At 53.5% G+C, this 12,156-nt stretch overlaps 1 protein-coding gene across 1 annotated transcript in view; it reads right to left on the minus strand.

Annotated features, from left to right (window-relative positions):
• The window catches only part of MYOM2 (myomesin 2), a 75,852-nt gene that overhangs the window by 59,259 nt on the left and 4,437 nt on the right, over positions 1–12,156 (minus strand). The window contains exons 3-8 of the mRNA XM_027122541.1: positions 10,059–10,221; positions 9,791–9,948; positions 8,570–8,662; positions 1,902–1,990; positions 1,765–1,815; positions 851–1,015 (exon numbers count right to left, since the gene is read on the minus strand). Coding sequence (XP_026978342.1) covers positions 851–1,015; positions 1,765–1,815; positions 1,902–1,990; positions 8,570–8,662; positions 9,791–9,948; positions 10,059–10,221 — 719 coding nt within the window. The remainder of the gene's footprint in view (positions 1–850; positions 1,016–1,764; positions 1,816–1,901; positions 1,991–8,569; positions 8,663–9,790; positions 9,949–10,058; positions 10,222–12,156) is intronic.

Raw genomic sequence — 12,156 nt, forward strand, 5'->3', positions numbered from 1 at the left:
ACCACACACATACACCACACACACACCACACACACTACACACACACCACACACACACACACACCACACACACACACCACATACACACACCACGCACTACACACACACGTCACACACACACGTCACACACACACCACACACACCACACACACACACACCACACACACACACCACATCCACACTACACACACACACCACACACACACACACACACACCACACACACACACACCACACACACACACACCACACACACACACCACACACACACACACACACACACACACACACACACCACACAGCCGCACAGGGCAGCCCATGCTGGCTGGCGGAAGCAGTGGAGCAGGGCCCCGGGAATGGGGGGGTCCCGGCCCTGCCACTTCCCGGAGGTCGGGGGTAGGGCGAGGAAGTTCCTTGTCTCAGCTGCCCACTTATGAGGGGGTTGACAACACTTCCCTCCCAAAGACCTGATGAAAATCAAGTGAGTTATCACACTCAGAATAGAGTCGGGACGCAACAAGCTCTAATAAATGGTAGCTACTGTTTCAGCAAAGGAAAAACATAAAGACACAGACACCCCGCTCATTCCTCCTAATCTCACGGAGACCCTCTTTATGGAGCTATAACAACCCCCCATGACTCATCTACCTCCAGGCCTCCCTGCTAAACCCATTCCCAGGGAAGTTCAAGGTCAACGCAGGTCCAAGCTGCCCCAGGCTCGCTTGCTTTGCTGCCCGCAGCTGTCACGGAGGTGGAGAAAGCGCCAGGTCACCATCACCCCAGTGAGGCCGGGGTCCGAGCCCAAGCACGGCGGGTGTGGGTGCAGAGCGTGCAGGAGGCCGCGACACTCACCGTCCCGGTACCACTCGGCCCGCGGCTGCACCCGCTTCAGGTCCGGCGTCACCAGCAGCGTGCACTTGAGAGCCAGCGTCTCGCCTTCCCTCCGGAAGGTGACACCGAATTTCTCCAGAAACTGGACGTCGAAGTGCATGTGTGGGATCACGGAGGGCAGGGGCACTGCACAGGGCAGAGGGCGCGGTCACACGGCGGGCCGGCTGGGCAAAGCAGGTCCCTTACCACCGCCTGCGCTCGCATCCTCACGGGCTGCGCTGTGGCCCGAGCGCCTGTGTCCCTCCCGTTCGCAGGTCAAAGCCCCGCCCCCCGGTGTGAAGATATTGGGGGTCGCCTTCGGGTGATTAGGCTGGATGAGGTCGTGGAGGTGGGGCCCGGGATGGGTCAGTGGCCTTGTAAGGAGAGGACGAGACCACAGCCCTTTCTCTCAGCTCTTCATGAGGACACGGCATCCCACACCTGCTAGCTGGGACGCGGTGTCCCCTCCCTGGTGGGCACCTCGACCTCGGACCTCCAGCCTCCAGAACTGAGGGAAGTAACTGTGTGATGTTCAAGACCCAGGTGTGCTGTTTGTTATGGTGCCCGAGCGGACTCAGCCACTCCTGAAGAATCAGAAAACCAGCGCGGAGTGGAATCTGGTCATTTGTGCCAAAGGAGGATGGAAGGCAGAGTGAGCACGGGGTGCGTGCTCTGAGCCACGTGCAAAGCGTAAAGAGTTTAAATCCTGCATCAGCCCCAAGATGTGTGAGCCCCTGAATCTATGGCAGCGACGGTCAGCACACCGACACCAGCTAGGAGAAAGGGCCTTTTGCAACACAGTTTGAAAAGAGATCTGATGCTTAGAAAATATTTTTCAATGATATGCTATGTCAGTACACATTTTTCTGCACAAAGAAGGAACAGAATCAACTTACCTCTGATCGGGAGCCCCACAGAATGCAACGGCTCCTCGTCACCTCGGAATCCTGCAAGACAGTCCGGCGATCACGGCGGAGAAAGAGGACAGAAGGTGGGGAGACAGCGCCCCATCCCCACAAGACGGCAGACTCACTTCTCACCACCACCGCCGCATTGGTGGACGCCTGTCCGTGCACATTTGTCGCCACCGCTGAGTAGGTCGCAGTATCGTCAAAGTCCACCCTTGGAGGGAAAAAAGCAAGACAGCGTCCTGAACGTGCCGTCGGGGGCCGGCCTGGTCTCTGAGAGTCAGTGACCCGAACTCGAGCACAGCCTTCCTCGACAGCAGCTCGTGGGACCTGCACCCCTGGTTCGTGAGTGATTTGTTTGAGAGCAGTGCCAGCTCTGCCCTCGGAGCGAGGTATTAACTACAGACACGGGTGATGTCTGATCCCGTACGATGCCTTGGCTTTGGCTTTGCGGGGGAAGACAGTGTACTAGCACTTCCGGAAATGCTGAACTGCACTCTCAGAGAGAAGCTTGTATTCCCTCTGGTTCTGTATGTCTACCTGCATCATCCGTGGTTTTATCTTGTCAATGGGCAACTCCAATGGCCTCAACCTCCAGGAGAATCAACCCCACCTCCCTCCCCACCAGGGGTTCCCTGCGCAGACCCCCAAAGCAGTGGGATCGCCCAGACAGGAAGCACCCACTCATGGGCGTAACAAAGGTGCCTGGACTGGACCCACCTGAGGCCTCCGGGCCCGGAGCGTCGTGAGGGACACATGTCCACCCCCGGGAAGGACAATGGCCCAGGGACCGCGGAGCCCAGTTTCTCAGGGGTGGGGCTCCTCAGCTCCCCACATCCATCCCACAGAAGCCGAAGCTTAGCTTCTGGCTATGAACTGTCTTCCCACCAGCTTCCCCCCAAAACTTGACGTGAGGACTCTTACTCAACTGACTCTCTGCTAGTTACTTTCCATTGGCTACTCTGTATAAAAGTCTCAAGTGCCCAGCAAGACAGTACTATTACCCTATTCACTTGGAGAGAAAGTAGAGCCTTTAAGAAGTTGGGTAAACAAGGTCCACAAGGCCTTCTGCCATCTCTCCAGGCATGGGCATCACAGGCAGAGTGACAAAAACACAGACAAAGTTTACTCAGACTTCACGTTTAGATGCTTTAAGCATCCAGCGACCCAGAGACAAACCCGTTCTTTGGAAGTCCTTCGTCATATTATTGTATTTTCTATTCCATTTGGAGCTGAAAATAGTTTGACCAAAACATACAGTGTCTCCAAGAAACGAGAGAGAACATTTCAGGGACCCACGCTGCCTGGGAAGAACCCCGTCCCTGCCTCGACGAGGTTCTAATCCAGTTCCACTGCGCCCGGCGATGCCACCTGGCCTCCTGTCACGGCCGCTGCTCAAGGGAGAGAGAGCCGCTACCGCAGATGTTCAAACCAGTGCATTACGTTCAGGCCCACCCTGGAGGGATACAGGCCAACCTCAAGGCCCCTCAACAAAACTGCAGTTCTAGCCTGAACGCATCACATTCCTTTGCCGTGCCATTTCCACGTACACTGCGGGTACAGCGTATCGCCAGGGGCAGAGTAAGAGTGACGGTACAACATGTAAAAATCCCGTAACCATAACACGGATGCTTTCCCCATCACTGGCCATTAATGTTCTCTGCTGATCTACACACATACTGAGCACGCGCGCGCACACACACACACACCCCCAACAAACAGGCCACAGCAGCTACCTCTGGGAACACGGCTAGGGCTGGGGGTCTAGGAACGAGTGGAGAATTTCTTCTCTTCCATAACCTTAGGCTTGGCTTGGATTTTTTTTAACCTTGCCCTTGGGTTATTTTTTCTAAACAATGAAACCACTGTGTTTTCATAAACGCATTCTTCAAACAGGAAGTATTCTTCTGGGATTAGCCCTATACCTCGCTCTACAAAGATCCTTCCCCACTAGCGGGACTCACCCTCCCTGCAGACCGGAGGGTTGGGCCGCCCACGGGCATGGGCTGGGGAGTCGGGCATGGGCTGGGGAGTCGGGAGCCAGAACAATGCAGGCGAGAGGCAAAGGCTCCTGTGCAGACTGCAGCACCAAATCCCCCGACCTGGAGGCTGGGATGGAAACTGACTGTGACACAGACTCAGAAGTAGGAGCCGTAAGGCAAAAACAGACACCCCACCCAGAGCCGACAGACGGGGCAGCCCAGCACAGGAAGTGGCCCTCCCCCCGCTGGACCTGAACCAAGGCTGTCCCCGGGCCCAGCTGGTCAGCGTCGCTACCCACTACTGAGTGAGGAGGTTACTGGTGCCTGAAGCACATCGAGTGCTCAAGAAGACCGTGTACAGACGTCACTCAGAGTGTGTCCATCCATCACCATAAACCTGTTTCCGTCTTCTTCAATACCTCCCTCAAAGGCCTTTCTGGACGTTACTTAGTCTTGGTAGTTTCCAAACTGTGTCCCATAGTTTTTAAACCAAATCTCCCAAACGTGCTACCAATTTCTTCTTCAATATGAATTTCAGCAGTTTTTAAAACAACAGTAGCAACACGCCCTTGACACACCACGTACTGGCCACTCACTGAAGCCCAGACACAGCTCTGTGCCGCGCGCGACGGCCCTCAGGCAGAGCTGCTCACGCCTTCCCTGCTTAACTGAATTACACTCTGAGATTTCAAGGTCAAACTTAATGTTCCCATTTGCGACCACTAATCGCTGTGAATCAGGACTTTTCTTCAATATTGTGCCATCAGAATAAAAGCCGGGGCAAAATTATGTTTACTCGGACTATTACAAGACTGCAGTCGTCAGCCGCAAGTTCTGATTTCAGGTCTGTGCCCTCGTCAGGCCAGCCTGATAAGTCTCATCTACTGACTTTTTAACAAATAAATAGTATGTATTTAAAACTTCTCAAACACGTTTATGGAATACCTACACTTTACTTGGGGGACACTGACGATTAAATAAAACAATGCATTTGAAAATACTTTGCAACTGTATAGTACTGTATGAACTGTGTATATTATTAATTGAAATGTATAGCTGAATTCTTGGACTGAAGTTCAAAAGAGGTTCCCTTTCCGTCCCCGGAGAAGGTCCTCTCCTTTGCCTTTACATTCCAATGAAACAGCACGGATTTCTAAGCGTTTTGAGAACCGCAGTGAATTGCTCTCCATCGTTTCTTAGCTGAGAACAGCTGGAGGAACCCAAGAAGGAGGCTTGCGACGCAAAGAAGGGGCAGGAGAAGCCCCAGGCACCAAGCCCACCTGGACAGCGGCGTCTCCCGCCGGAGTCTGAGCTGCTCTTCAGTTGACTCACAGAATTAGGACCCCGGAGGCAGACGTACCTAACACTCTAGCGCTGATAGCCGGTCAGGTAACCAGTTAGCACTTGGCACTTAGCAGGAGGGACCAGGCTGGGGAAAAGGCGCCTTGGAGGCAGGATCTTGGTGCACCACACACGTGCACACCTGCTCACGTGCACCTATGCAGAAGAGAGGCTCCACGGGGTCGTCTGATTTGTAAAGAAGCCCATGCCCCCTAAAAACCTCCAGACCCACTGATTTACTACCACAGACCCCAGGCAGGGCGCACCCGGCTGAGGGAGGATGCAGGCGAGAGTTAGAACTTCCGGTTATGCTTACTCTTGTCTCGTTCTTTTTGCACATCTCTTTTGTAAATGTTTTACATTCTATAAAATACAGTAGAACACATACAGATTATAAATAAACACACGTGCATGTACTGGGGGCGGGCTCATATATATTTGTTGGCTGCCCTTGCAGGGGGTGGGCTGCAGGAAGCATGGTGCCTGGGGGCACCGGACAGAGGACACAGCAAGGGACCAGGCAGGCAGGACTTTGCAGATTCGGAGGAGACTGTACCCAACTTAAAATTCTGCTCACAGGTCACTTGGAGACCCACATGCCTGACCACAGCCCAGGGGCCCCCAATCTTCCTCTCCTGCCCGACGCCACGCTAGGAGAAGCACTTTGCCAGCCCACAGAGTCTATTTCGAGCCTCTACTTCATGCTGTCAGAAATTGCAAGCGAGTGATTAAGGGGCAAACGGGTTTATTTTCTCTTTGGACCTCATCCCAGAATAGGCAGAGGTGGTATCCTTTGGTCTCAATTTTTACAAACTTCCATGGGGCACGTTTGCAGCCCAAAGTCTCCATCTGAAGTGCTCCCAAAACCACTCCAGGGGAGAAACTAATAACACTTCATCTATTTTAAAGAGGGGCAGGCAAACGTTTAAGTGGCACGTGAACTTCTCTTGTGTAGTCAGGCCCCATGTACTCAAACTCTAAGCGGTGTTAACACGGGATTTACAACTTAATTCAAAGTAGAATTTGAATATCAAAGTCTAAAAATAAAGTGTAAGAAGAGATTAGCCCTGGAGTCGCCCTGCGAGGAGTGGGGAGCGCAGAGAGGTGAAGGTTAGAATAAAACACAAGATAGGATGTTCTAAGCACCTTTATAAAAACACGAGAGCAGCATGAAAATTCTTTGAAGAAACAGAACTCACCCTATGAGTCCCAAGAGAAAATCTTATGAGCATATAAAATCGTATGAATTACAGCTTAAATTCGAACAGTACCAAAGGGAACTAAGCTCTCTTTTTGGCACTTCAAGAATTCGGCGACAGTGGCCAAAGAATATTCATAGGAATAAATGTCACTCTTGTAACAGAAAGAGCTCATTCCCCAGCCAGTGGAGCAAAGGAGCCAACATATTCCTCACCACTTAGCCGGCCACAGGTCAGATGATGGTAACTCAGCAGTTTGGAATGAACAGCTGAGGTCAGCTGTAATTTGCGGGCTTCCCCCTGGCTCTTTTTTCTGAAGACTCTCTACATTTCATCTGTTAAGAATGTCCCAATGTGGGTAAGAATACTGAGAGAAAAGTGAGTCTCAAAAAATTTCCTTGTCCCAAATTCCTTAACTCTTGGCAAGCTGAGGCAAACTCCAAGTAATAGATCTGAGGACACCTGGATATATTGGGGCCTCACTGATTTAGTTCTCATGGTTCAAAGCTTCTCTGATTCCCAGTACAAATTTAAAAGTTGCCAACGTAGTGTGAACAGGACTTTTTCATACTTGAGAAAGGGAATTCGTTTCTCTTTTCAAAACGATGACTAAAATTCAGCTTGCAAACAAACCAGTTGCTAGGGCATCCCAGGTTAGAATAGAGTCACCCCGCACACACACCAAATAAAAATACTCTTCAAAAGAAGGAAAGTTTCTCTTTCTAGATAGTATGGCTTACTGCCTGTGGAAATTTCTGGAAATTTTGGAAATTGAAGGAAAGTGGGATGCCTAGACCCCGCCCACTCTCAGCCTTCCGCACCTCAGCTGACGCAGGAGCCCCCAACCCTGGGGCTGATTCCGACCCCTCTTTTTCACTGACACCCACATCCAATCCATCAGCAAATCCTACTGCTCTAACTTCAAAATCGGTCCCCGCCCACCTCACTGGTTCCACCTCATCCACGGCGGTCCAAGCCCCACCATCTTTCTTGAATTTCGGCCAAGCTGTCCAAGTCTGCCCTACTATCCGTTCGCAATCAGTGACCCTTTGGAAACAGATCTTTCACTTCCCCTTTGCCCCCAGTAACAGCCTTGTGATGGTTACAGGGTCCGGGGTGATCTTCACGGCGCTGGTGACATCTCTACCCTTCTGTCCTATGACTCCCACCAACTGCTGCAGCCCTGGGGTCCTGAAGCTCCTTCTCGGAGCCTCCGCCCCACGCATCTGTCCCCTCCTCCATCCCCTTAGATGTCTTCTCCTCTAAGGCCTGCCTGGCGCCTCTTTAACACCACACCCGCCCCAGCCCCAGGCCGTATGCCCCGACCCCTGCACCCAGCATCATCACCCTGATCTACTGTATGATTCCCTTCTTATTACACTTAAGGCTTGCCGCCATGTTCTGGACCTCCAAGTCAGGAATCGAGGTTTTGGTCGCTTTAACACAAGTTCCTAGACTGTGTGGGGCACAGAGTAGGTTCTCAATAAACAGTGCCAGTGGGGCCCATGGGGCCAGGGCCTCCAGCTTTTCTAAACAGCCTCAAATTTACCTAGAGAAACAAGGCTATGACTCGACACAAATTTTAATCTTAACTGTAACCTGTTAGCCTCTGTCCTAATTAATCTGCATAATGTTACGATCTTTTTGTAAAAAATAAAAGCTGTGTATACAGAAAAGCAGAGAGTAAATGAACAGCGGAATCTCACTTTTGTGAAAAAAAAAAATCAAAACGTGCTTGTACGGTTCTACACGTGTGTTGTGTAAGGGAAACAGCAGTGCTGTAAGTACACCAAAATACCGACCCTGGAGGCTGGAAATACGGATGAACTTTACCTTCTTTTAGTTATCTGCATTTACTGCATGTTTTCAATTTGCTACGAGAAGAAAATAAAGGTCATGTTTCCCTGAAGAGTTGCGCTTAGGAACCGTTGCCCAAACCTGCAGGAGATGCAGCCCGGCTGCTGAGCAGGCTGTGAGGGTGTCTGTGCGTTTCCCCGCGGCCCTCACACCCGGCACTGCCGTCCTTCATTAGGCCATTTTCTCCTTTCGTTCCCAGAACAGGAGCCCCACAGAACCAACCACTGAATCCACATCCCTCTGGCCTGACCCCAAGGAAACAAAGGGAAGCCTCTACGACCAATATTTAACTCAGAAACGCCAGGAACGTCACGCAGACTTCAGATGTGGTGTGAGCTGCCCGCCACTTCTGTGTTTGGGAGGCTGCTCACCTGGGCAGGTGCTGGGGCGCGGCCGTGCCCGCCAAGCCCTTACCTGTTGATCTCCAGCGTGTGCACCCCGTACTTGCTCTCAATCTTGTACTTTCCCGGCTCCCCTGCCTGGCAGATCAAGCTGCCGTCTTTATACCTGAAAGAGGGAAACACCTGTCTGAGCGTAAAGGCCGACTGGCTGTTTTGCACGTGTCCCCACCTTCCTGTTTCCCATCCCCCGCCGCCCCTCGTGGGCGGGCGCGCGCGCGCGCGCGCGCGCACACACACACGCAGCACATTTTCGCTCTGCTTCTGCCTGATTCACCACTCGGATCGCAGGGCGGGAGCAGCTACGGGAAAGGTTCAGAGCCCACTCTTGGCTGTTTAAGGGGAGGGGGCTCTTGCAGGACTCAGACTACCTGGGCAACCCTCAACCTGCATGGGACAGAGCGTGGGCCAAAGGTCCCCTGGAACTTGTCAGGAACTCTGGATACATCACTCCAAGGACAAACGTAGCCAGTTGGGTAGGCCCTGGCCCAGCCTCTGGAGCGAGGCCGCAGTGTAGCCGGAGTGCATGTGGAGAGACCCAACTGCTCTGCACCCTGCCTGGAGGAGGCTGGCCTCGGTGTCCCCCCAGGACAGCAGGGCCACGGCTTCCCCTAGGGCAAGGGTGGGCGGCTCTCAGCCTCCCCGGCCCACCTCGTGAGCAGCCAGAGGGCGGAGGCACTACTTTTCTGCTCTGCTGCTGAGAGCCCTAACCCAGGATGTACGTGAAAGCGCGGTGTTGTGGCCAACGACAGACCCTGGGGACTCGGGACCAGCAAGTGGGAAAATAAATGAACATACAAGTGAGTTTTAGCAACATACGTTGAAACTAAAAGTGTCGTCGGTGGGGCTTATTTAATTTTCAGCGTCACGAGGCTCGAGGAACCCTCTCACTGTGGTTCCAGAGCCTTGGAGTTTAGGGTCTCCACTTACATGAGTAAAAGCGGAGCTGCAGGTAAACACAGGTCACTTCCGGGAACCTGGTTTTCAATAAAAGTCCTCTGGAAAATCATTTGGGTCAATTGCACTAAAATGAAAACGCCTGCCTAGGATTTCCAGGGGCCTCTCCGTGTTTTCATGCACACACTTCCTGGTGAGTTTCAAGAGCATCGGTCCCTGGAGTAGGTGCCGCGCGCTCCCTGCAGGTGCATCTTCTCCACCCGCTCAGGTGAGTCAACGGGTGCAGATCCTTCAAAGGAAGAGCAGCGGGGCCTCCGCCCCGGGAGGCGCCCCCACTCACCACTGCACCACGGGGGTTGGGAAGCCCTGCACGGTGAAGCACAGCTTGACAGACATCCGCTCCCAGATGGTGTGTGACCGGAGCTGCACCAGGATCTCGGGGGCTCTGTTCAGCCGCTCCTCACGTAAGTGCCTCTCCCAGGCCAGACTGTCGTCCACCTGCCCCGGGAAGCAGCGCGTCAGGGTGCCAGGGGCGCGAGGCTCCCGCCACCAGGCCCGCTGGCATCGTGCTGACGGCACAGCTGCACCCGGCACCCGCCCACCCCTACCGCGTGCTGCAGGGCGTATCTGTCCACGTGCTGCAAGGCGTATCTGTCCAGCTTGTCCCGCGCATGGGTGCGGGCCAGGTGCACGTCCTCCTCCAGCTGGGCCAGCTCGCTGAGGAAACGCTGCCGCTTGGCCTCCCCATAGGAAGCCACCAGTGACTGGTACCTGCAGAAGCCAAGACGCCACAGTATTCTCGGGACACGTGCAAAGGGCATGTGGTCACTGAGGGCCTGGGACCAGACACGCGGTCCCCGGGGACTTCCTAAGTGGGCTCGAGGAGAGGGTGGGAGAGAAGCTACTTCTGCTTCTTTTGCAAGCTCTCCTCTGTGCGGCCACACACAGAACCCACTCGTTTTCCTTAGAGGCTGCCGTTTCTGAGTGAATTTAAGACTGAAGTGAAGCCTTCTGAACTAATAGATTCAAATTAAGAAATAAGTCTGTATTCTAGAAAAGTAAAAGGATACAGTCAGCAGCTTCTTAATCTGTCGGGGCAGAGAAATGAGGGGCACCTCCTTTCTGGCCCGAGGGCCACCTCTGTGGGCTCCACAGGTTACATCCTGGCACTGCCCGGCCCAGCGGTGCGTCCAGCCACCCTGTCACCCCTCCCCGGCCCCATCCCCTCCTTCACCACCGCGTTCCCGAGGCCCCAGCAGAGCCAGAGGCTTGCTGTTCCCTGGGCTGCCCGGGAAGGGAAAACGGCAGCATCACGTGTGCAGCCGGGGAGGCGGGGACCAGGTGGACGTGGCTCATAACGGTGGGGTGTCAGACTGGAGGACTTCCTGCTCTGTGTGGCCCAGCGGCGTGGGGAAAGCCGTCCTAGAACCCGGGCAGCTCCCCCCCATCCCCAGCCTCTCCCGCAGCCCTGACTACCAGTTTGCGCTTCTCCAGACACAGCGCAAATCGCAGGCCTGGTGCCAGGTGTCCGGGAAGTTGGAGATTGAACACAGAGTTTCAGGAAACTCTGCAGCTTCTTCAGGCAGAACCGTGGAGACAGGAACTATAATAAAAGCTAAACCCCGAGCCAGTGTTGATTCAGCCTCGTCTTCACTTCCGACCAGCCCAGCCCAGCCCACACCTGCCTGCGTCCCCTCCCCGGACACACACCCACAATCTCCTCGCCCCTCCGGCCTCTCCCCACACCCTCTGCTCATGGTGATTCTCCACGGAGGAGAACAAGCGTCTAGGTTTTTAGGCACAGGTGCACACCCGTCACATCCCGTAACCCCAACTGCCCGGCTCCCCTTCACGCATGGAGCCACATGCACAGAAATGATTTTGAAGGTCCCGGTGGGAGAAACAGCGAGCGCTTTGCTAAGAGGGCTCGCAGGAACCGAGCTTTCCTGTCTGCAGTGAATCCCACTACATGACAGCGTAAGCAAAGGCAAATCTCTATTCCTGCCGCAAACTGTCCTGATAAGCTTAAAGGATCAGAAGTCCCACCTGGACCTCGTTTAGAATGTCTATGTGAATTGCACTTGTCAATAGCACCGCCAGTCCCGAATGTTTTATAATAAATATTAGAACTAGAATTGCTCCCCCTGGCCGGCCCAGCCCCAAATACTGTGATCTGGGACATTGAGAAGGCACCCCTGCTAGTCTGTGATGGGGTGACTGTGACACTGCCCCCTTGTGCAGAATGATGTCACTCATCGTGCATTTGCCCTAAAGACAAGCCCCTCGGACAGCTGCATAACGCAGGGAGGCCCACTTTTCACAGGACAGAAGTAGAGGCGTCAAAGGGACATTTCTAATCCCCTGTATCTTCCAGGAGGACATTTCCAGACCCTTCAGGGCACACCGATGCCTCATTGGTATTTATTTTACATGAAGACACAGCTTAACTCAAACTGATGAGCCCATAACTTCATCTCTCTCCAAGGACCGATTTGTCCTGTAGGTTAAACTCATATCTGCCACAGGAGGTAAGGAATAAATACGTACTTTCAGGAAGGCCAGCAAGAGTAGTGAATTATCATAATAAGGACTGCAATTCATCGAACTCCTCAAATCACCCTACACCGGGCTCCCTCGAATGGCAGGGACAGAGCAGGGGTTGCGATAAAATCTCCATTAACTCCGGCCCCGCTCACCAAAACCTCC

Source organism: Aethalodelphis obliquidens, unplaced genomic scaffold (genome assembly GCF_003676395.1).
Source record: "Aethalodelphis obliquidens isolate GAN/ISIS:26980383/991018 unplaced genomic scaffold, ASM367639v1 scaffold25, whole genome shotgun sequence".
In the NCBI taxonomy this organism is placed as follows: domain Eukaryota; kingdom Metazoa; phylum Chordata; class Mammalia; order Artiodactyla; family Delphinidae; genus Aethalodelphis; species Aethalodelphis obliquidens.